The sequence below is a fragment of the Tigriopus californicus genome, chromosome 7 (assembly GCF_007210705.1).
Source record: "Tigriopus californicus strain San Diego chromosome 7, Tcal_SD_v2.1, whole genome shotgun sequence".
NCBI lineage: Eukaryota > Metazoa > Arthropoda > Copepoda > Harpacticoida > Harpacticidae > Tigriopus > Tigriopus californicus.
Window position 1 is genome coordinate 16,167,873 of NC_081446.1, and position 25,352 is coordinate 16,193,224.

Below are 25,352 nucleotides of genomic sequence, written 5' to 3' on the forward strand. Positions count from 1 at the left end.
TGGTCGGCGTGTCTTTGATCTGAAATGAGAAGTGGAGGAAGAAAAATCAGAGAGCCTTCGTTTCGAGGAATCAAAGCAAAGAGGAAAAGAGGACTGGATGATGATCGAGATGAGGATGGTAGTTGCAATGATTATTGGGATAATGATGCCGATGTGCTTCTTTCCTGAGGCATTGCTACTCCATACTCCTTGGGCGACGGCGAGGCAATGTGAAGCATGGTGGAGCAATTTAATTCATTGCCGGGTGCGATAGACGAGCAAACTGAAAAGGACGGCCTTTTCCATGTCAAGACCGCTATAACAGGATCCATCCTTGATGGAACCAAATGATAGTAATGATGATGATGATGAAGCAAATGCGAATGGATCCAACTTATGGCCATGTGATTCAGGCCTCAGAGTTTGTTTGTGTGCACCTCAGCCCTCTTCCTCCTTAAGACATGGAAGAGATGTTCTTTCATCGAAACGAAAGTTCATTCAATTTTGAAGACCGACTCTGTCGGTCAATTTGGCCAGAGTGGTTCAGTTTCCCGGGCCGATCCGAGTATCTTGTATATCCTGCATACCGTGTACCATACCATACATATACTATGGTGGCTCAGTCCTCTGAATTTAACAAATAAACCACTTCCATCCGGCCGGTGAAAGAAGACAAATACTCCTACGAAATTCTTTTATCAGCTTGAGTGGATAGATGCCGATTCGACCTAGTGCACAAAAGTACAGTAGCGTAGAGTGCACCTTTATGGAACAGGGCTCCACTTCTTCCACTCAAATAGAGAGCTTTAACTAGGCGGGCCTAGAAAAGGGCCCTGAGGTCTGAGCTGCTCAAGACGAGGAGAAGAGGAGACTGTGAAAAGGGGCTGAGTGGGACTCCTTTATTCAGATCGCACTCCAATTTTCACGTTAAAAAAGAAAACGGCGGAGTGGCCGAACCTTCCCAATGAGGGGGCAGGGGCGTGTTTTGGTGCTGAAATTTCGAAAGCTTGGAATCGCCTTTTTTGTTGAGATATTTTCCCATGGGATGTGCAGTATTCTGAGGCAACTTGAATGCACGGAAGGCCGCCAACCCATTGCCCTTGTCCACGAGGGAGTGATGGATCATCGTTCTGTATCTGGTGACCGACTTGTACTTTCTCAGAGTTGCTATTCCCCCGAGGGTATGCTGATTGCGTCAAGTACTTAGAATCCATGGGTTGCCGAGATGCAATTCCCATTCATGTTTTATCTAGTCTGGCATGATGACAAGTACGTCGTCGACTGCTGTTGTCTTTCTGTTTTGGAATTGTTTCATTGACCCGGTTCCTGGAAAACTGTCGCAAACCCCGGAGAATTGGGAGGCGCTAACTTTTTTTTATTTTTAACTCCGGCCATAAGTTTGCTGCGCACGTTCATCGTGACTGTTCTATTTGTTGTTCAAATACGGGACTCGAGAGAACCATCCTTGTGCCACGCAGACCACGTACTGTTTACCGTTTATTATGTACCTTGGTTTGACGTTGGGGCCAACGACGAATAAAACGCATTGAGGCCCTAGCCGTTGGTTTTCGGGTCCAGCCAACCTCAAAGGGTTGAAGACCCAGAATTGGTCTCTCGCTTGGTCTAGGATCCGTCTGTAATCAGCTCTGACTTTATTTGACTTTTCAAATGGCTTTTCTTTCCTTCTTTGAGGGTGTGATGATTTATCCAAAATTCTTAGAATCGCATAGCTACGAGCTGATTGAAGTGTATTGGTTGCAAGTGTGATATTTGCATTTGGTTTAAACGTTCCTTGTCATTGTTCATAATGCCGATACTGCTTCGTCTTTCGAATGCGTATGAAACGTATTTTGACTCTCAGCTCTTTGGAGTGTTTTGGTTTCTCCACATAATGGTGTACGAAAGAATTGTTTGCTCATCATTTCCAATAAAGTATTTCACTGTCCTCAATGCATGGCTGAATGAAATGGTTTTGAATGATAAATCTAAGCCTACCTTCAGGAAAATGTACCTTTCCTTTTGTCATATCAGGGTGGCACAGTCGAAATAGGCGATCATAACTCACAAAAATATTAATAATAATAGCATATGAGAATATATTTTAGTGATTGATTAGATGTGGCCAGTCGTCATTTCGACTCAGAACCTAGCAATCTAAATTATCTAATGAAATGCATGAATTTAGCAGACCTTCTAGGTATACCCTCCCAAATGAAATGTGATCTAGGTCTTTTCCTTGATGAATCCATCAGGACATTTAAACCAAGTGAATGCAATAACGTTAACTGAAGCTAGTTTCGGACATCCATAGCTCTAGCCGTAGTCTTCTTATTTCTAAATTTGTAGTAAGTGTTTTTCTGAAAATGAAACGGCCAAGACTTGAGAGCCGATTGTCAGGTTTCTTAGAAAAGTACTTACTTAGTTTTCTTTTCTCCATTCATTAATATATCTCTGTCTCGCATTTTTGTCTGAGTTGATCATTGAGTGTCATCCAGACTGACAATTAAGATCATCCTTCATGGTCATTGCTTTATTACGGATACAACTAACCCGGGAACAAACTTTTTTGGGGAGGAGGGAGGAATTGAACGAGTAACCTAAAAGTACGACGAGGAAAGAGCCGCGTTTTTCCGGGAACTATGATCAATTACTGGAACGCCCAACGATGTCTAACATCACCGAGGAGCTCCAGGTGTGCAGATATCCGTTTCGTAGGGGCACATACAAAGTTAGGGTAATTTGAGCTCAGGCAAGCCTGAGTAATTGTTATTTGACCTGAGCTCCAATTCTCGAGTTCCAAGGTCACCCAGACCATCATCAGCACTATCCATCCATCCTCATTCTCATCCTTGTCCTGAGGAAAAGAGTATTGATATCAGTTCGATCTTATCCTCAGGTATGACGCCCGAGGCGCCACCAATGCCACTGAATGGAGTGAACGCCCACCCCGGGGATTTGGCCAACGCTCTCGTTTCAACCCCACCCGCCGTCCCTCGGTTTTGACCATTCACCACATTCGAGCCGACGAGTCGGGCATCTATCGATGTCGTGTTGATTTCCGCACCTCACAAACGAGAAACGCCCTCATCAACGTGTCGATTATCAGTAAGTTGTTCGACTTTGCCGAAACCATGACCAAAAAAAAAACCACTCAGGAATCTGAGAGGTCGTCACATGGCTGTTTTGGTTGCTTTTAGTTCCCCCTTCAGCCCCGGTTATCGCCACCCTTGGACGTCTCGTCACGAACCATACCGCGGGGCCTTATTCCGAGGGTGAAATGGCCGCCATCACTTGCTCCTCGACATCAGGTTGGTTGATATCGGACATACGTACCTACACCGGTGATGACGTGATGACCGTCTTCTGACACGTGGTTTGACTCATTTGTCTTGACTTTTGGCTTTTGGCTTTTCAGGATATCCTTTGCCGCACTTGGTGTGGTACTCTTCGGACGGTGACGTGGTGGATGATGTGTACTCCACCTCAGATCTGGAGGTTCAGAACACGCTCAAAATCGATCCCCTCACGAAGAAGCATTTCGGAGAGCGGTTCCTGTGCCAGGCCTCCAATAACAACGTCACATTGCCGGCCTCGGCAAATGTCACCATCGACATGAGACGTAAGTGCACATTGAGCTCTAGTGGGAGCAATGACATATGTCTAGATCATGAGGATCCCTAAAATGCGGTGGCAAAGCCAAGCTCATGTCTTGAACATACGTATGTACCTTCAAAAGCCCCACGAATGCGTTGGTCATTTGAAGGGTTGAGGCCAGCACGTTCGACCTAATGTTGCTCATTTGTGCCCAGAGATTTGAAAGAAGCTAAACGTGAGGCAGATGAAGTGCTTGAGTTGGACTAAATGAAGGGGACACGTTTCGTTTGATAATAGCCAGAAACTCCGTCCGATCAGTGCCAGACAGGGCTTTTAGAAATAACGAACCAGGTATTTTCCTTTTTGGCCATATTGTTCGTTATGCCTGAGGAAATGGATGCACAGATGATTGGTTGGCTTCATGAGGACAAAGAAAGCGAGAAAGAGAGAGAAAGAGAGAGAAAGAGAGAGAAAGAGCGAGAGAGAGAGAGAAAGAAAGAAAGAAAGAAAGAAAGAGAGGTGGCCTTTCCCGTGTTCCGGCAGGATTTTGCTTCCACAGCTGATCCCTCAGCTCGACTAGATATTGAAGTAAAGTTCAGTTCACTGAAGCGTGGGCCAGACCAAAACGGAAGAGAAGGAGGAAATCTCCACCACCCAACTACCATCTCATCGCTCTGAATAAGGACCAAACCATGAGGGGGTCGGTTCTTTTGAGGTTCCAAATTATCGGGGGCCTGGCTGTTCAGCTTTGTAGCTTCTTTGCATTCGAAATTGTAGACCAATCAGGTTGTTATTTTGGCCGCTCCAACGTACAAGCAAAGACTAGCATTCCCAAATTGCTGTCGGTCTCTCCATGGTTTCCTGAATTCATATCTCAATGCATTTCTACCGATAAAAAGACACCCTTTGATCGGGCTGGAACTCCTCCATTCAGGGGCCTAACATTTCGGCCTGAAGTAGTACTTTTCCATGCTCGAGGTCGCCACAGCCAAATAATTTGGTTATCTACGTGTGTCGCGACCAAACCCCATCCAAAAGGATGAAGTGGGTTAACAGAATTATAGAAGTTTGTTCAAGACAAGCTTCAAGTTCCAAGGGGATCAAAGCGACAACTCCATCCTTTTTGTCAGTGTGAGAGGGCATTTGCCAAAAAGATAGGCCTTGTACATTAACCTTCATCTAATTGAATTGCAGTCTGAAATATTTCGTGTTCACTTTGGCCAACTTTGAAACTACAGAAGCCCCTCTTTCTTTTCTGAACTCGCATACACGTACGTACTCTCATTTCAAAATGTGCCAATTCTCCTTGGCCAATCTGGCCTTCAAATGGAGCCTAGACCGACCCGAAAAAGAGGAGCAAGAAAAAAAAAATATTTATCGAGCAACGAATTGGCGATCAGGACCATATTTAAACATGCTCTACCTGAGCGTCCGACTTTCCAGAATCACCCGTTCAACTTGTGTTAGTGCATTGAAATAAGAATTCCAGTGGCCTTTCAGAGGGAGCCTCAGGGGTTGGATAATTGCCTGTTTGTCCTTTAGCGACACAGTTACCTGTATCCTGACTGGTTTCCAAATCATTTTCCGTTCCTTTATCAGACAGTAATATAATAATCATGTCAACCTTGCAGTTTCGTCATAGGCGATGGGCTCGGAAGATATACAGCAGTCATGAGGGAGATTCATCCTGACAAACTCCAACCCACAAAGGGAATCGTCAGTATAATACAAAGTAATTTCTAGTCACTCCATAGGGTTTTCCATCGATCAGGTTGAGGCAAACGGTTCAGGTTCGTGTTCCAGTAAGTTATTATTCCCTTTGAAGTGTCGAATGGTCTCCAATCAGAAAGCCATTCATATATAAACGACGTACACGTTAATACGCTTTGGTTAGTATGGAAGTGTCTTCAATGTAACATACGCGCTAGGTGCTTACTAGAAGGGCAGTATAATAATAATTGTGTACATGAGGTACAGAAGTACCAATCATGAAACCACGTTTTGATTTTAAAATGCCATGTCAAAAGCGGTTAGGGCGTGAATATTCTTGGATATGGAACGATAACCGTGTCTCTGTTTTACTTAGTATCGCAGACGGATGGGAACATTCACCTGGATACTAGCTCTACTGGGGAATCTTTCGTCAGCCGAATAGGTCGCGTTTTGCCAGCTGTCGTCAAGTGGTTGGATTTTCCTGGCGTTTTGTATCAACACCCTTCTTTGTTTCGAGGAACGCGGTGCTCGTGGATGATGATTCAGGCGGGCGAGATCACAAAGTTTGCCCGTCTTTCCCGGAATTGGGAACTCCATCACACTTAGAAAAGTTGTACCAATATTAGCAATAATAATTATGAACTCGCTCCAGCATATAGAAGTGGTCACCTCCGTGAACCAAGAAACGCAGCCATGAAAGAAACACTCTCCTCGTTTCTTGTACCTATGTCTTTCTCTCTCTCTCTCTCGTTTTCCCCCCCTTTTCTTCGAAAAGAAACCAAGTTTAGGACAAGTTTGGAAGGGAGGCCTAGAGACTCTAGGGAGGCAAACCAATCGGTTCGGGTGTTGATCAACCTTTTAAGCTTTCCACTGTTGTTTTTCCCCTCGCTGGCCTTGGATCGTGTTGTCTGCCTTCTCGAAAGCAAATAGAAAGAGGGTCTTTCGTCAAAGAAGGTACAAAGTAGGCATTCTTTCAGGCCTCATGGAAATGGCCATCTTCAAGTCGCCTGGCTGGCTGGCGGGCTGGCTGGCTGGTTGGCTTAGCGCCTTGACTATGGATGGAAATGGGTCTGGCCTTCCTGAATCACGACCCTTCAAGTTCATCTAGTGAATTCCAAGACTTTTTGGCAGGTGGGCAATTTACGGTCCCCCAAAGAACTTGACGCAAACATTCTAAGCCCCTAAAATGGCTAATTAGCTCGTGCATGTGGGAGTTTCGCGTGCGCAACACCGGATTGGTCCACTCGAGAATCTTCAAGTTCACAGTAGACCAACCACCGCTGTATGTTTGTGCACAAATCAATTATCCCAGCCGAAATGAAGAATCGTAAAATCAGATGAGCCAACCGGACCACGATCTAACCGCCAGGTCGAGGAAGGTTGAATTGAGAGGGGTTTGGGGGGCGAAATGATGGAATGAATGCCAGGAAATCAAAATAGGCAGAGGTAAGCTTGAGCTGGGCTGAGTTGAGTCTGTGATTTTCCCCTTGCCTTTAATTCATTGAAAATGCATATTAAACGGGAGCATCAGATAAATTTGTAAATCTCTTAGCTATGGCATTTCATGTTCAAAGCTCTATGACCTGTCATGTCATACACAATCAAATCATGAAATACTTACTCACCAGTTTCGAAATGACGGAATGGTACGAACAAACTAACCTTTCTCGTAACATTTCCCTGTTAAGACGAATGAATTTCAATCCTCCCGGTTGGAGGCCGTGCTTGGAATCGTACATGATGAGTGACGATCATTTGATGTTCAGCGATAGCTTCCTTCCTGTTCTTAGGTCGATGCAAATGCGTAGAACCGCTAAAACGTACGTGTTTCAAGGTTGGTCTGAATTTTGAGCTAAGACATGAGATGGTTTATAAATTTAGATTTGAAAAAAAAATCATCTAAAAGTGGCGATGCTGGCTAGGGTCTTGACGCGTGGCCGATGGCTGACATGGATTTGACACGTGAGGTGCTCCATAAGCCTGAACTCCCACTATCATTGTCTTCCATGTTTGTGAGTAATTTAACGCCATCTGCTTCATCTTCTGCAATATTGATTGGGACTGCCAAGTCTTTGTCTTCAGACTTGCACCAAATTGAAGCTAATGTAACATACCCACACCTTGTCAGCCGTGGCGAATAAGAGTATACACGCTTCATAAGCTATTCTATTCATGATAAGAGTGATTAAGAACATCCAGCATATTAAGGTTTGATTCTAGCAATTTTCACGAATTACGACGATCTAGAAGACCTCTGAACTCTCATGGATACCTTGGGTCCGAATGCTTAAGCCAGCCTCAGGCGAGAGCTTCCACGTCAAGAGTGTAAGAGGTCCATTCGTATTTGTTCCTCATTCTCCATGTCCATCATCCTATGTAATGGGCTTGGACGTTCGTGCGCACCACTACCTACGACATATACTCGTACGAGCACAGTATAACGTAGAAATGGTTGTTAATTCGTAATTGGCCTTTGCCATGAGAGGTTGGCAGGCCACAATGTGCCATAACAGTCTAGCAAAACTAACCCACTTGTGTCACGCACTCATGGCCCTATTTACGCGCTCCGTTTCAACCATTGCTCACACATAGTACGTACATCCAGCCTTCCAACCATCCAACCATCTATGCTAAAAGAGAGGAAGAGTTATATTACTTTTCAAGAAATCGACCACAGATACGATGTTCCAAAAGTACCGTCTATTCTCCTTGCGGCTTGGCCATTTAAGCGCCTTAATTGGACAAAAAGTACCGGCCGATCAACGAGCGCGTGTTAGATCAAGCATACTACTACTACTACTACTATTGTACAAATGGAAAAGCATCTTTGGTTACACCAGCTGTTTTTCGTCGAGTAAAGAGAGCGAAAGATTAAGAAAATGAAGTTACTGTAAATGAAAAAGGTAGCTCCTTCCTTTTCTGAGGTATCCAAAATTCACAACTTATTTTGGCGGTAAAAAAATACAGGATGTTTCGGGATGAGCGTCTTGAACTCGCAGGAAAGTATCGTATTCTTTGTCTAATAGTGCGAGGACAAAAGAAACCTTGGGCAGCAAAAATGGGCCGACCGACCAAGATTAAATTACCAAGGAAGAGTGAGTGTGTGCGTGCGATATTTGAGCATATCTCGTCCTTGTCCTAGAAACCCTCTTTAAAGATAAATGGCCTCGATCTTCTGCTAAGTTCCGCTTGCGAGAAAGCCTCCTTCCGATATTCAAAACCGAGCTTGTTGGGGCCTGCTTTTACATGAAAATGTCCAAGTTTGAGTCATTATTAAAGAGGTGGAAACGAAATCGATTGAAGTTACTCATTTTATCACGAGGAAGAGCCTTTGAGCAACTTACTTGCCCCCGTACTTTAAGCTCGAGTATGCACTTATAGTGGGTGCAAATAACCTGCTTTCAGATATACTAGGTAGCTGAGCTGTAGGAGTCGTCTTATGGAAACCTAAAAGCCTCGGCCTCGTTTCCAATTGAGGCGGCCATCTTGACCAGACTTAAAAGGTAGTTGTCATTGAAAGTGCAATTACATTTCCTAACATAAGTTATTGTAGTTGGCTACATTTCAAACGTCCTTGACACAAGTCCGATCAAAAGACCATATTTACACTTGAAACTGAAATGCTTGTTATTCAATAAATGATAGCAAGGTTGTAGAATTGCAGCCCGGATGAAAGTGCCTTTTTCGTTTTCGTGACACCTAAAAAGAAAGTGTCGCATGCCTATTTTATTGGATGAAGTACCGATATCAAAGCTTGCTTTTTTCAGCACGCTTCAAAAATTATTATATGCACCGATGTACTATAAGAATAGTCACTCCTAAATGCGCTACTTCCCATCCAAGGAGTCCTTCGGATTATGAATATGTGCGATGAATTCGAGATCCTTTCTCACAAGTTCTTCAAATATTGGCACTAAACTGAAGACTGTGCCTAGGGCATTTGTCCTTCGAAACTACACCCCCATTCAAAACGACTCAACCAGGATAGATTGAATAACAATACTTTTCAGCCTTTTCTATGAATCCTTCCAACAATTAGCTGCATTCCAGGCCACGTACTGAAACCTCACTAAACTGGCCATGAAATAAATATTTTATTATTCTAGACACTCAGTGATCGATTCGAAACATCCTATTCATATTTGGGTCAAATATACGCCCAGCCAGTCCCGCCCTCAGAATTGAGTATTGTACCCATATACCTATACTTGTATCAAGGACAATCAACTAGCTAGTCAGTCCGCAATTGAGCTATTCATGGGGAATTCTTGGCCATCCATTGAATGGAAAGGTTAATTCACGCGAGCTGCCATTTTCCCTTGATGAACTGTGGGTAACGGTATATTGTGTTTCATTCTTGGTTTTGCCTTATGTGTGTTCCAGTGCTGCCCCGGACAGTGGCGATCGTGCGGCCTCAGGAGCCGCTCACCGTGGCCAATGGCAAGGGAGCCTCCACCAACAGCCACTTGGAGTGTCGAAGCGTTGGCAGCCGCCCCCCGGCCACCATCACCTGGTGGAAGAAAGGAAAGTTCATGGGAAAAGCGCCCGAACAGGTAAGACTGAAGATCAATCAAGATCAACAACAACAACAACAACTACTACTACTACTACAACAACAACTATAATAACAAGATGAGAAAAAGCAATCGCACATTCCACCTACTAGATATTGGACAGGGCATGAGATTTGAGTTGCTTATCAGGTTCAAGGATCTACTGTGCGTCTTGCTGGACGTAGGTACTACTCGTACTTTCGTGGGAAGACACAAGTTGTCGAATTCGAATGAATGTCTAGCGAGCGGGGTGAGTTTGAAATGTAGGCCCAAGTGGATATCCATAAATCGCCTTTTATTCGTGTCCATGATTGGATTATATTTATACCTCTGTCTCGCCGAGTCCCAATGCAATCTCCGAGAAGACTCCGCGAATCCCAACCTCCTCCAGAGTACACATTTCCTCCTCATAAACGGTTATGGATAATTCATCCAGCCTCGATTTCCAGCTCTAGGAACCTGAATGGCAAAATTCATGTTTTCTTCTGCCATGAATTCGTGATCAATTCAGCCCCATACAGTACCTTTGACTTCTTTGAACTGGGAAAGTTTCGACGACCTCGCAACGAAACAACTTCTCGCTCTTTTAGTCTCGTGTCATTTTCAGAGCTCTTTTTCACAATTCAAAAGGGCTAAAAGAATGAAAATGTCTTCAGCCCACTCTCATGACCTTTCCATTCGGGGAAATCAAGGCCAGATGGCTGTTACAGTTTGAACAAAGGCCGTCAAAGCACGATTAAGTCACGCGGGTGAAGTTTCAGGAGGATCGTGGCACGCGAGAAGTAAAACAGGAACTCAAGAACGGTCACCTCACTTAGCTAACGTAAGCGTTCTGGTGCCATTACTTGAACGACTCTTTTATCCTAAGAATATAAGTCCATGAAGCAGGAAATGACATCCGGAGACCGGTCCAATTTTCACCCAAACACCAACTGATGTCAGGTGGTGTTGTCGTTTCGAATAGTCCTGCTCGAGTAGTCGAATAGTACTACGCAGCGTAGTGTATCCAGTGTAGTGGAGAGGCCACAATGCACCACAACACCAATGGAGGTTGGAATGGCGATGACAGCCAATCCAAGAGCAACGAGGAACAGGGAACAAATCAAGGCTGTGCAGTGAGGCGACCTGCCGAGTGAAGAAGCACCACCGATGGAACTCGATTTCCCGGCCAAAAACGTTCCCATCCTTGGCTGCCTTTTTTTGAAGGGGCTTGGATTCTCCAACGAGGCGGCAAGTTTCCAGAGGGCAAAGTTTTATTTTGTTTTTAAACGTGAAAACAAGTCAGAGAGGGGCGGAAGGTGCCTTGATTCTCAGGGATAGGGACGGCGCGAGTGACTGGTGAGCCACGGGAGCGAAGGGAGCGAAGGGAGTGCCAAGCAACCACGGCAACGACGACGCCATGTCCTTGAGTCCCGAGTCCCGAGTTGATGGTCCCAAAATCGAATCGACGGGCAGCGATGGGAGATTGTTGGTCTTCCATTAAAACCAAGGATTTTTTGTTTGTCTTGTTCCATCCGTGTTGGGTGGATCGCACCCAGGCAGGTGGGCTGGTTCCAGCCAGACGTTCCGAAGGGTCCCATCACTCATGGATCTCATCACCCACAACTGATCCAACTTTAGATTACCACTGATTTTGATTGGTTAAACGGAGATTACTGCCCCGTCGTCAACTTGGATTCGGGAGCACGGGCTGAATTCGCTTTCAACCCAAAAATAATCAGTACTACCTATCACCAAGATATTTTGGGCCGGCCCAGAAGACCTCAACCAACTTGGCAGCCCTCATCTTGCATGTCCACCAAGTTTTGTTACGTACAAGATGTGGGCAGGAACGAGACTGTCTCTCCATTTTGGCCCAATTCAATTTGAGTCCAACCATTTTTTCAAGATATCCGCCCATGTTCTTCACCATTCCCACGAAATAACTTAGTCTTTCAAAATGTGGGTAGCCCTATTTGAAGTAATCTATATGGAAATGAAAGGGCACATGGGGCGAAATCTAGTTGTAAAACGAAGCGTTCTTCCTAAACTGACTCATATCGCTCGGCTCATTATGCCTAAATACAGCACATCCAAAAGTACATTGACTCAATTTGTAATGAAGGATGATTTGGCTTGGATCGCAGGCCGAATTGTGAGCTCATCCCATTAAGAGGGTTACGTCATAAACGGTGTACACGTCGTGCTCGGTCGGAGATGCATGTCTAAAGCCTTTTAGACGGGGACTTCCAATATCGGTCTGCCGACCAATTGGAGGAACCGTCCAAAGGTTTCTTGAAAAGTACATGAATAAGTGAAACGTAACTGCAGAATTGCCAACAGTATAGATAAACACTAGCACGATCGGTCCTCGATTAAATGTAATCTGATCACCGTTTAGGAACGGCCATTGACCACTCGGTCCGGGGAAAATGGTGTCTTGCTTTGACAATGCTTGCTGTATGTACAACTCAAGCTTGGAGGAGTCAAAGCATGCGAATTTTCAATCGTCATAAACTGAAGAAATGGGTCCAAGGGCCTAAAATTGAATTTTGTCAGAGAGGCCCAAATCGAGTCATGTGATCTCATCTTCTGTTGAGTGAGTGAGTGAGTGAGAGAGAGAGTGCTCTTTGATCTTAAAATGGTCTTGATGTCTCCGCCTATTCTGTTGACAAGAACAGGCAAAAAATTGAGTGTATCAATCTACGCGTAAGATGTCGACAGACTTGGACCAACTTGGACCGAACTGATTCTCCGTTGTCTATTCCAAGTCACTTTTGGCTGGCATTGGACCACTCCTGGAAGGGAAGGAAAAAAGAACAACTCGGCCATCTTGCCAATAATAGAGGAGACCCCGAGTGAAGTTTAAGCGGCGACAAGAAAGTTTTAACATGTTTTCTTGTGTTCCTTCGTCACTGCTAACGTCACCGTCAGTTTTGTCACCACGAGCATGAAGTTGTTTGCCAAGTCAATACTGGCGGCCTTAAGTGAGTCGAAACAGCTGAGGGATTTCGTTTTTTTATAGGTTTTCATCTTGAGGCTGTTAGGTTCGACAAAGGCTTTGAAAAGGGCTTGGAGAGCGGAAAGAAATGAGATTGCAAATGGATGGGGAAAACTGTATCTCAGAATTCAAGCCCTCGGAGACCGTCCCTCGAGATTTACAGATCATATAAGGGATCGTTGAGATCGGTGCATGTGCATAACATTCAAAAGAATTTCAAGTGATTATGTTATGAAAAGGTCGTTTGATTACATTGAGCACTAAATTTGAATTTGATCTAGAATTGCCTAATGGTGCATTGATTTGTTGTTCTTCTTTCTCGGTCTGTTCGTTGCCAGTTTTCGCACGATTCCAATGGGGATTCCGTGACCGTGTCGCGGATTGAATTTCGCCCCAAGATTTCGGATCAGCAGAAGGAGATCACTTGTCGAGCGGAAAACACCAACATCCGGGGCAGTGCCATCGAGGACACCCTCAGACTCACCATTCACTGTAAGTAATCGCAATTGATGAAGACGGATTTGTGCCAATACAATCGCTGTCAGTGTCGTCCGCGTCGTCGCTCAGGTCGTCGTCGGGCGAGATGTATAAACCTTCCGTCAGTTCGGCAAGGTCGAGCTTGAAAGGAAGGATCCGGTGGAGTTTTTTTTCGGTTGCTTGGTCTCGTTTATTTGGATTGCTTTCGTTTCGTTTGGACATTTTCATCTTCCACTTGAAAGACTCGCTTTGGAGTACGACATACGCCGTTCTGTGGTATGGAAGGATCCTATAAGGGCGTAGATGATCACATTTTCAACAGCCATAGGGCTCCCTAGCTAGCCCAGGAGAGAAATGTATTAAAAGAAACGACCCTTTCCCACTCCCTTTCAACAATTGATAGAAAACGAGCTGGCCAATCGTCCTGATGTCAGTCAGAGCAGGCTTTGAACGGCAGTGGGTCGAAATCTGAGATCAGGACCACTCCCATCCCCATTGGCTCTCTCATGAACGCCTGAAATATGGACGGGAAGGCCAAAGCTGAGCATTAACATGCATTCAGAATTGAATGAACGTGAATTATAAACTCCTTCATATGTGGCTGGCCCCATTATGCATGCCAATTTACAGCTCGATCGAACGGTTGGGTCAAAAGTTGCGTGCGCCCCCTCAAAGTGTAGTGGTACATAGCAGGGTACAGAATGAATGTGTTAGCCTTCTTGTAGTAATCCAATACCATTCTGTGCAGAGTTATGAAGCGAGCTTGGCGAGGGCATAACTTTTGACCCAACCGTTCGATCCAGCAGAAAATTCAAACACACAATGATAGAAAAATGGGAACAGTTTTATGTGTGTAAAAAAGAATGCAATGAATTCGCATCAGAGATGTTGATTCTTAACCTTAGCCTCCAAGTCCATATTCCAGGCGTTCATGTCGCACTTGAAGAAGGGAAAAGCTAAAAAAAAGTCTCAAATAACAAGCATCTAGGCAAAATATAGTGTCAGTCAAAATTGGAGCACGCAAATTAGTGGACCATTTTGATTTCGAGATGTAAGCAACTGCTTCATTTTATGATGGGGCCAAGATTAAAAATCCTGGTTGATTAGCAAAATGTATCATATATCATTTATCGTTTTATAGAGCACCCAACTACTGTACAGTAGATATCGATAGAATGTCAAAAAGCTGCTTTCAAGAAGTGCACCTGTTGAGTTTACAATAATGTGCAGTACATACTCGTAAGTAGGGTAAAATTAGAATCGAAGGGTTTCCAGGGTTTCTCTTCGAAATTGAAATGAAAACAAGGATCCAATGAGAAAAAGGCCGAGCGAAAACCGTGGATCTTGTTTTGGTCTAGCCCACCTAGAAATTCGAATCCTTGGATTTGGCATGAGAGTACTGAAACATGGTAGGGTTTTTGATACCGATATCTGACATGATTTTGCTTCTGGGTCTTCCAAAGAGTAGGGAGAGAGATTGAGAGAATGGGCGTGGTCGCCTTGATCAGGGGAACTTACTTCGAGTCGAGCGAATCGAGCGCGAGATTCTTGGTCCAGATCCGTCTTTTGCGTGTCTCCAATATCGAACCTACTCCAAGGACCCGTCTGGAAATGTATCGAGGACTTTCAGCGTGACTGAATCTAATGCCATGAGAATTTCCACCATCAACAGGCTGAATGGATGGATGGATGGGCGAATGAATGTAGTACTTTTCTCCAGCACCCATTGGTCCGTTCGACACGGAGTTGAATGGGCCGTCTGCCATTTATTTGGATCATTTCTTTGGTTCATGATGGCAATGGACGGCTTAACTCTTCTTGTGAGTACGCCTGTCCATTTTCATTTCCTTGTATGAGGATGAGGATGAATTGCGAAGCGATGCTTTACTACAGATCCTCGAGCTCTCTGTCGTCGTGGATGGCGTTGTTGTTCTTGAGCCAGCTCCTCTTTCTTTCTTGCGTTCTTCCGTCACATCATGCACTGTTTATCATCAAAGGAAACCCTCAAATGGCCCCCATTACTCGCCAACATTCCCTCTAGCCATACAGCCACTTGCATAGATAGATGGATGGATGGATGAATGAATGGACGAATACGAACGTAGCCAGAAGAATGGCATTGGGTATGCAAGGATGCATGAGGTTCCAACGAGGCCTTGGGATCGTTCTGTTCTGCTTATTGTCCGCTTTGATGTGAGAGAAGGCCGTGGTACTGGTGATCTCGCTTGTGGGACCACAGCCACTTGATACCAAGACGTGTTGGCTGCGGCTCATGTTGCTTCTAATTCCGAGTGAGAAGACCAGTTACCGGCGTCCCCTGGTTCCCCTGGTTCCCCTGGTTCCACTGGTTCCACTAGTTCCACCACCTCCACCCAAGCTACCGACTGTTGCCCATAAAAATGATTGTGAGTGGAAGCAACGGTGCCATTCAATTAGAGGCCCCATACTATCGAAACCCCTTCCTTCTGCGATGGCGACGGGTGTATGCACAAAACATTTGTATTTCATGGCCCATAAATACATGCTTCAAAAGCCGATGAAGACCAAATGTAGACAGTGAAGTACCCAGTTGCATGCAGTGGCATAAAGACCAAGGCAGGTGGGGCCACGATCCATTGAATTCGTCGAATAGTTACCAACAGTGTGCCTGGGGAGAAAGAAGAACCGTAAGTGGCGGTAATACGGGAGCGGCCATCCACTGACAGTCTCATTTCAGAGATAAACAACCTCTCATTCGCGAAACGAGCTCGGCACATCAACTGAGAGCTCTTCAATATTTCGTATTCACCTTACTCATCCTACACATTATGTAGAAGAATAGCCACATTAATACCTATGGTGGGGAGGCGGCTATTCAGATGCATCAACTATTATATTGCTTTTATGTACATTTGGACTTGAATTGGCTAGTGCCAGTAATTGAAATGGAGGGTGGGTAACTAAGTAAGAACATATTTTGGCCAACATTTGATCGCTCGGGCTTTGCCCTAGTGACGCTGATCATGAGACACATGTCCCCATGACATTGCGGACACATTCCACTAACGCTATGAATATTGCATGTTATATTGATTCACTATTGGGCATATCTAGTATTCACTTTTTGGATTCACTACTACAACATATTCATTAGCTTTAGTCTCTGTAATTGGCTAAGTCTCAATTCAAATTGCGAAATGCTGTGGAGCTTTTTTTCTAATCTTATAGGTTAAGAAACCGTGAACCTGATTGACTTTTTTTGAAAGGATGATACTATTTTCAATGAGAATGAGAATGATAATTCAACTTCGTTTTAATTGTTTTCACAATGGTCTCCGTAATTAGTAATGACGCCGGGCAAACACTAAGGAAACTGATCGCTTCAGGACCGCATCATATCCCCTAAATTTATGATCCATGCACCATGAAGGATTGTCTTCAGTGCCCAGAAAGTTTTCTGAACTTAGGTGCAAGCTCCGGCTTCCCAAATGAATCGCGTGGAATAAGTCCATCCATGAGGCAGTTTTGATGGAGGCCTTGTTCCTGCATGAACCAGTATTTCACAGAAGATGGTGCAGTCCTGGTGGGATTTGTCTTGTGGCAAATATTACAAATCACAATGGGTGTTGAGTTGAAATTTTGAACAGAGATATTCACTTCAAACTTGTTTTCGTTGGTGTTCAAAATTAGTGATGGCACTGTACAGCTGACAATGAAACTGATTCCAGCGGGGCCATGCCATTTTACTTCAAAGAATTGGCCTGTGTAGCAATCAGCTCCATAAAAGCAGTCGCAATGATGCAATGATCCTCGTCATTCATTTGTGAGGCTGAGGCCTACATCTAAGTTCTCAAAAGTATCCCCACATTGAAGTTGGCCTTATTTGTGCATGGCCACTTTTCCACAGGAGATGGCGGGGTCCTAAAGTAATCAGTTTCCTTAGTGTTTGCCCGTCGTCATTACTAACTACAGAGACGTTGTGAAAACTATTAAAACGAAGTTGAATTAAAGGGGTTTCAATAGCCTTTGCTCAAAATTTCAACCTGATACCTTGCGTAATTGTCTAATTTAAAAATTTTAATGTTACAACATTTACTGGTCATGGTGTATGTAGATATAACAAGAGTTTATTAATTAAAAAACCTGCACCATCAAATTCTGTTACGTTTTGATGTTAATTCTAGAACCTGATATTCTTATTTAATCTTAGCCTGATCTCTCATTTCCTGGCATGATTATGGTGAATCTTCATTGGTCTAAATCCAAAGCATTTTTGGAAGAAGCCAGACTAGTTATGCTTTTTTAATAGTTCTTATTGCCAAAGAGAAATTTGATCCCCCCGGAAGTTATGACGTATTTAGCTAAAATCTGTGGCACCATCGTGCCGGTGGGACAAATGTTCCGGGGGACAAATGTAGCAATCGTCAATTTGTTGGAAACGAGCTCACGTTGATATAACTGAGGTGGGAAATAAGACACTACTAATTTACAGGGGAGATGGTCGTAGCGCAGTTGGTTAACGCGCTACCGAGCTATGCTCGGGTTCATAGGTTCAATCCTAGGTCTCCCCCCACACCCACCCCCTCCGCCTTTCATGGATCATCACGCCTCGAATGGCGTACCTGGAAACTCGAACGGGACAAGACCACAATGCAGATTAATATTGTATCCTGATCCAATGAGAAATGATCTCGCAATAAAGATTTTTTTTAAATGTTAAATTTCCCGTTGGATTTTCATGTCTGACACATCCGTGAGATGATAACGGACAAAGGCAAAACGTGCTTTCTTTTAAAATCTACTTAATGGTTCCAGACGTGAGACGCGATCGCACACTTGAAGTTATAATTGTGACTAGTACATACACGTCGTGGCTATATTGGGCCATTCCAATGAGATCTGGGAGAGATGGATGGGTTTGAGAGAGAGGGAAACAAGTTGTCAAATAGAGAAGAAAATTGCCTCAAAGCCAATCCTTTGGCGGGGGTTACTCGAACATAACACTCACCAGAGTCGCTCACTACGAAGCAGTCCGAGAATGCTCAATTTCTCCCTTGTACCTGAGCCAAGGTTTTTTTTTATTCTCTGACATACTTCCCCGCGGCAAAGGCCAAGTCAGACTAGAAAAAAAAGTAATCGCCCGCGAGGCAAACGCCGAAATTGTTTTCAAATGGGGTAGGGCGGATGTTTTTATGCAAACAACCCAAAGCGTGGAACGGCAACCAGGAATCACGCACGCCAAGCGACTATCTGGCAGAATCAAAACTTCGATTGTCATGAAGGGGCGGTAAGCTTTAAAGTTTCGGCTTGGTATCCTCACAGATGCTGAATGTGTTGAAAGTGGTTCGCACTCTAGTTTTGACTCGGCGTAGACATGCTGTTGAAAGTTGGCCTGAAATATTGGCTAATGGTTTATGCAAATCCGCCTTTTTCAGAGGGAGCAAACCAAATGAAAAAGCGCACCGTTGCCATCCACGCCCTACTTATCTCTCTCTCTCTCCATCTAGTTAGCTAGCCGGGATGAAGTTCATATTCACTCTCAGCTGTGAATGTCCAGGTTCAAGCTCAAGCCGCTGTGTTAGTGTACAGAGGCTTGTTTTTTTTAAAGCCCGTTCCCCGGAGTTCGGGGCTTGGACTTTAACCGGTATGAAAGTACACTCGCCAAAGTAGTGAGCGGCGGTTCATTCTGTTCATTGGGTAACGTCCAAGCCTTAACACAGAGGTACAGGCGTCTAAAAAACTGGCCTCAGGATACAACCTACAGCATATGTCCTCCTCGTAGTATCTACGTAGTGGTTGCCTGGCTTTTCGTTTGTTTTTTAACGTTTCGTTTGTCTGTCTGGCTCAAGTTCTCATAAACACGGTTCGTTGGTGGCCTCAATGGACGGCGACACGCACTTTGATGACCAAGCTCTCCACCAACGGAATATGGGTGAATGTATTTTCTTGTTCTTGTTGTTGTTGCTGTTGTTTGTTACTGTTGTTGCCGTGGCTATTGGATGAATGGAGAGAATGTCACTTGACACAGATTGGTCTTAGATTATTTCCTGCTCATGCTTTCTTCTGGGGAGGCATGTGCTTGGTCCCAAACTATATTCAGTTACGGATACATAAACGTAAAAACTTCCTTTATTAACGATCAATAGCAAGTAACCTTGATAGCAAAACTGCTGAAATACAGACCTAGAAACCAACATCCACCATTGATATTTGTGCAAAGAAAGTGAAAATGCAGACAAATCACACGAAAATGCGATTTGGGCTCACTTTCTGTGGTCCTGGCTTGCAATAATTGTTCAACTTTGGAACTACTCCCTCAGTGAGCATATCTGTCCCATCAGGAAAAGAGTGGCCACTTGTTCTTGGATCTTCCTCCATCACTCTTGTACGGCCTTTGTTCGCTTCGACCAAAAGCCATCTCTTTCCGACATCGTGCTAATCCTGCAGACAGATAGAAAAGTAGCGTCTACATACATCACTACTATCATCAATACCTTCGTTTGTCTTTACGTGTCAACCTGGATCTGGTCATACTTTTGAAGGCACCACTAAGCTTTTGAGTACCGCGGAACAAGGACGTCTGAAGGCTTGGACGTGGAGGCTGGGGTGTGTTCCATATATCATCTTCATTTTTGATCCAACCGAATATCCCAATGACCCTGGTGAATGAGCGTGATCGTTCTTTTCTCAGTTGTCGACTGGCATAAACGTGGATTCAGCGGTCTTCCAGAATGCGAGGTCGCCTACTCTCCTTCTAGTGTTGTTGATGTTATTGCTCTTGTTGTTGATAGTGGGATCGTTGGTATTCGTGTGGAACAATCATAGATCAGTTGTTCAGTCGTTGGAGGTGGACCTCGGGTGTAAATCTATCTCGGGAATGTCGAGCCGGCCTTAGAAGTGGGCCACAAGGCAGGCAAGCCGGCAGGCCGATTTGGCCTCTGCGACGGAGACCAATCTTGTGGAACAATGGGACAAGGACACAACTGGAAAGACAATGACATCCGACCAATAGCTTGTAGCTACATGCATTCACAATTGTTTTCACATTGCAACGCACAATAACAAAAACAAGGACGCGGATGAGGGAAAAGGATCTGCCACAGTTGCGTACGTACAGCGCACACATTTTATACAACATACTAGATAACTAATTGCTGCGGATCAGCGTTACTATGGAATGGGTGACATTTAAGATAGAACTGATAATTTTATTGCTTGAGCTCTTTATTTCCATTCTCTTGGGATTTTGTAGTCACTCCACAGGAGGTGTTATTGGGATTCAAGTTCAATCTGTCTTGTGTTCAGCCAGGAGAGTGGGCTTAGAGGTTCCAAGGGCTTCTTAATTGGGTTAAAGATCGGTTCTCTACAGGCAATTTGAATGTACTGAGAAATGCCTTGTCATTTCCATTTTTGTTCCGCACTAACGTGAGGTTTTTGGCCTTTCTATTTCAAAACCAAATGATATTCGGTAATTCTCTACAACACTGGGAACAATTGATTAAATTGAACTGAGGAGGGTGAAAACAGACGCACCGGAAAAAAAGTAGTGAATTTGGTTTTGCGATTGCTTTTAATCAACACCCTTCGGATCAGGTGAAAGGCGGGAAGCGGAGTCAAATCACTGGTTGAAAGCAATTGCATTTGTACGCATGCCTGAATGAATGTGCAAATACGGTCTTGGCAAACAGTCATCGCTCCCCACACCTTCAATAGAGAGACAGACACATTCCTGTTTGGCTGTCGACTACTTTTGCTCCCCTCCTCATCGATGGGTGGATTATTGGGCTGATTTTCGGATCAGGTGAAAGGCGGGAAGCGGAGTCAAATCACTGGTTGAAAGCAATTGCATTTGAACGCATGCCTGAATGAATGTGCAAATACGGTCTTGGCAAACAGTCATCGCTCCCCACACCTTCAATAGAGAGACAGACACATTCCTGTTTGGCTGTCGACTACTTTTGCTCCCCTCCTCATCGATGGGTGGATTATTGGGCTGATTTTGGGACATGGTTCTGCTAAAAACGTGACGTGGATTGATCCCCCGAAAATAAGATATTTCGGCTATTGGAAGATACTAGAGGGCTCTAGAAGATACTATTGTGTTCATGCAGATTTCATACTCTCCAACCTTCAAGAGTCGTTGAATTTTGCCGCTGAAACAGGGAATTCTTCCGGAAGGAACTTTGTTGTTGTGGATCGTCTCTCCTCTTAAATTAGGACCTTCTGACGGTTTGTCAATGGCCGAGTGAGTTCCATGGGTCACGAAATTTAGTGCATCTTGATTGGATGCATTCAGCGGGTCATCAACGGAGTCGTTCCGGATGTCATTACTCTACCCGTTGCCATCGATGTCATTATTGTCGTGGCTGTTAAGAAATTCAAAAGGTCTCAAGGCCAACCATCTCTTTCTCTTGAAGTATTTGGCCTTGGGCATTCATGGTTTTCTGTTGTTTCGTTGATGATATAAAAAAAGGAAATGCAACCGATTAGTTTCGTCTTGACACGCCAAGAAAAGGTCTTACGACTTGAGCCTACAGTACTTGTCAAAGGCCAAACGAGCCTGATCATCCTCATCATATGAGGATGAAAGCTTCTGTTTCTCGGTTGACATTTGCCGCTAAGGACAAGTTCTTCGCCAACGACTCCAAAGAGATGATCTCTCTTGCAGCAACACTAATAGATCCAGACACATGTTTTAAGGCCACCATATCCGACAGGGTACTAAATGACAACGGGAAAGAGACAATTTCTCGTCCCCTCTCTTCGGTAAAAGCTTTTTAGGTAAGTATTTAGCATGCCTAAAGGAACCAGCCTGATAGGATTCTTGTTCATAAACGGGGGTGATCTCGAATCCTATTCGTCCATAGAGAAGTTAGTCCTTCTAACGTTTATGGTGGAGAACATTTCGCACGGACAATCACTCTCAGCTGGTGGATTGTGTGAGTAGAACAAATTGCGTGTCTTGGAATTTGAGGTCGGGAGCGAGTCAAAATGATTATTTTAGAACAAATGGCAATTGGGTGAACTTTTCTTTGTGTAGTTTAGGCCTCGTTATCCGGCTAGAGAAGTCGTGGATGACGTAAAGTAAAGTTTTCAAGATGAACATTTTGTGTATTCCTGCAGTACGTACAACAATTACCTACTACGTACATACATAGATCTGAGGCCATGCCATTGACACGTCCGTGTAAATGGCTGTTGTATTATCCTGTTAAGTCAAGGCCGCACCCCTTTGGCCCTGTGCCTCTCTGGCTGGTGGTTCATGGGTAAAGTTTGTTAACAAATTTCATTACTGTCAAAGCACAAACTACTGGACGAAGTCCGTCCTCATCCCTCAGCCTTCCCCATCCTAGTCTTCTTATCTTGAATTCACCGAGAGAGCGAGAAAGAGAGAAAGAGAGTCGAAAAGTCCATTTCGAACAATGACCAAATGGAGTGGTATCCATTGTAGGTCTCATTGTATTGTAACGACCACAACTTGCGCAAAGGCTTCTAGTAGCTTAAAACCGCCACCAACACAACAACGAGCTTGAAATGAAAGTCAAAGTCGACCTAAGTGATGCCATCAAGAACCCAAACTGGTCAAGTTTGAAGGAGACCTTCTCGTCCGATCCGTCTTGGGAGAGTTTCTCCGCCTACCCCTCCAATCAAGAGCCAGAAAGAAATGGCCGAAAAATGGCCAAACACGGCCACAGTCAAGGGATCGTAGAAATGTACCATGAATGTCCACAAAAAACCAAGTGTCAGACTTTTGCTTTTTGTTACATTGGGTAAAATTCAGGTGAAATGTGAAACAGCACTCTGAGGCAGCGAGGGTTTGCGTGATTTGAACAAAACACCAGGAAATGAAGGATACTACAAGCTTTGTTGCCACAGAGATTAACTTCGGACCTCGGGACCCATTCAAGGTAGATCAAAATGAATGCGCGCGTGTCTGGCCCAAATTAGGCCTCTCCGTGACTTGACTGACGCCAAAATAAAGCCTCGTTGGCCTGAGAGTTATCGTAATTTATGTGCCAGGGTAATGCCGAGTCCATTTCTTTCCATTGTGCTCTTTTCATTTTCTTTCAGATCCTCCGAAAGTGAAACTGAGCTTAGGCAAGAGCATTGACCCCAATCAAATCGCCGAAGGCAACGACGTCTATTTGGATTGTGATATCAGGGCCCATCCTCAGGCCTACAAAGTGATCTGGACACACAATGTAAGTAACCAACAATTTGGCATAGTGACAGATTGACTCCAAAACAGCTAATTCATTAGACTAAATCCTTTTCCATCATCTGCAACATACTTTAACATCACACTGGCCATGTTCCTTGTTTGAAAGGCAACGTGCATGCTGCAGCACTGATTGTAGGTACACCTAGTCATATATTTCTAGACGCTGGATGTCGGACGACCAACCACTCGGTTGGCTAAACAGTACAATATACTGGTTTGTAAGCAACTCCCAGGAGACCATCCATTGTACTGTTTTACCAGCCGAGTGGTCGGTCCTCCGACATCCAGTGTGTACAAATCTATGACCTAGTGTAGCCGCTGCTTTGACTGACTCTTTTTGGACCGAGAACGGTAAACAGTAAAAATTTAACTTCCGGCCAAGAAGTTTGAGCCCACGGCACCTGGAGAAAGGATTTTGCCACAATCTCCCTGCCTATAAGACCGCTCGGCCACACTTACTAAAGTACTCGCACTTGAAAATGGGGTGCTTGGTGCCTTTGGTTCTTTAGCTGAACCTAGAATGTTCCCAAGCGATGACAGTAGATGATTTGGTTAGAATTGATGGTTTCTTTAGAAAGTAGTGACGATATGAAAACAAACATGCCCGCTTGTATGCACCCGCGTAAGATCGCCATAGCTATAAGAACAGCAACCGACCACTATTCATAGAGACTTTCATTGACCATCAATGCTATCATCACCATAATCATCACATCCCCAACGTAGCTGTGTACAAACAGTACATCATAAATTGTACTATCTTGGGCACAAAGAATCGGTGTATTGTTTGAATGTGGTAATAGTCCACGTGGGTGCGGTCAAAGAGATCTCATACAGTGTAATACGTATGAACCTGGGTACATAGGACATAGCACATCTCTGATCTGGTTTGCGTTCCCCAAGTTTCTTGACGAAGAAAATACTCTCATAGATCTTTCTGTGTGTCGATGTACGTTTGTGAAGACTTGGGTTTGTTATTGGTTAATTGGCTTTTCATTCGGGCCTGAAAAGGCACGATTGTACACAATATCCGATTTCCTGTCCAAATTTGGAGAAGACCAAAGCCCAAGAAAGAATAAGATATGTGATATCATTCCTAATTGAGTATTGGGTTTACGCCGCATAAGTGCTGGCCTTTTGGGGGACTATGATATCAAATGAACAAGACAGATGCTGTGATACTAATATTTTGCAATCTGTGTTGTTCCCACTAATGGTACTTATGCAAATTAAATGCTTTCATCCATTCAGTTGCCTGCACATGTTGGCGGTTTACAAAGACAGGGTTCCCCATAGGTGTACATACTCGGATAAACCAATGTGAAGGATGAACATCCTGACCATTAGAAGTTAGATTCCCCTGACTTATTTGTAAAGCTTCCTCACATTTTAATCAGTTCTGTCCTACATTCATAACGGTACAATCAACGTTTTTTGTCAACTAATCGGTAAGCCTGTGCCACTCCTTCAAAAGTTTCCAGGACCGGGTCTCTCACTTTCACATCTAATTCCCGAAATACAAATTCAAGTACAAAAAATATTGCAATCTTGAGCACAGCAAACTAAGCAATACATTTTTGCCAGGTGCTCCCTAAAACATTCATCGATTATTTCCTCGTCCTTTAGGCAGACATTGAAAAAGAGCTCTCCCTTTGGTTGGAAAGGAGTCATATGTCCCTTTTTACACTAAAAATATCGTGCAATCAAGCATTATACAGCCATTATGATTGCATTTTGAACTGGACGTTCATGAAAAGCATAGCTACCGTTGTTGTGGAGCAAAGACATCGGCACTTTGACTTGCTAGGAGCATTCAATGTTGAGGTGATGCCGATCAGCGATTGCTTGAACCCGG

At 44.2% G+C, this 25,352-nt stretch overlaps 1 protein-coding gene and 1 long non-coding RNA gene across 5 annotated transcripts in view; one reads left to right on the forward strand and one right to left on the reverse strand.

Annotated features, from left to right (window-relative positions):
- The window catches only part of LOC131883181 (nephrin-like), a 74,826-nt gene that overhangs the window by 32,323 nt on the left and 17,151 nt on the right, over positions 1-25,352 (forward strand). For all 4 annotated transcript variants that reach the window (XM_059230568.1, XM_059230567.1, XM_059230569.1 and 1 more), the window contains exons 4-9: positions 2,876-3,084; positions 3,177-3,287; positions 3,395-3,598; positions 9,670-9,839; positions 13,158-13,311; positions 23,347-23,477. In XM_059230568.1, the coding sequence (XP_059086551.1) occupies positions 2,876-3,084; positions 3,177-3,287; positions 3,395-3,598; positions 9,670-9,839; positions 13,158-13,311; positions 23,347-23,477 (979 nt within the window). The remainder of the gene's footprint in view (positions 1-2,875; positions 3,085-3,176; positions 3,288-3,394; positions 3,599-9,669; positions 9,840-13,157; positions 13,312-23,346; positions 23,478-25,352) is intronic.
- Positions 19,387-20,493, reverse strand: LOC131883183 (uncharacterized). The gene is made up of 2 exons (XR_009373590.1): positions 19,810-20,493; positions 19,387-19,716 (listed from the first exon to the last, which is right to left on the reverse strand). It is a non-coding gene; the product is annotated as an uncharacterized LOC131883183 (long non-coding RNA).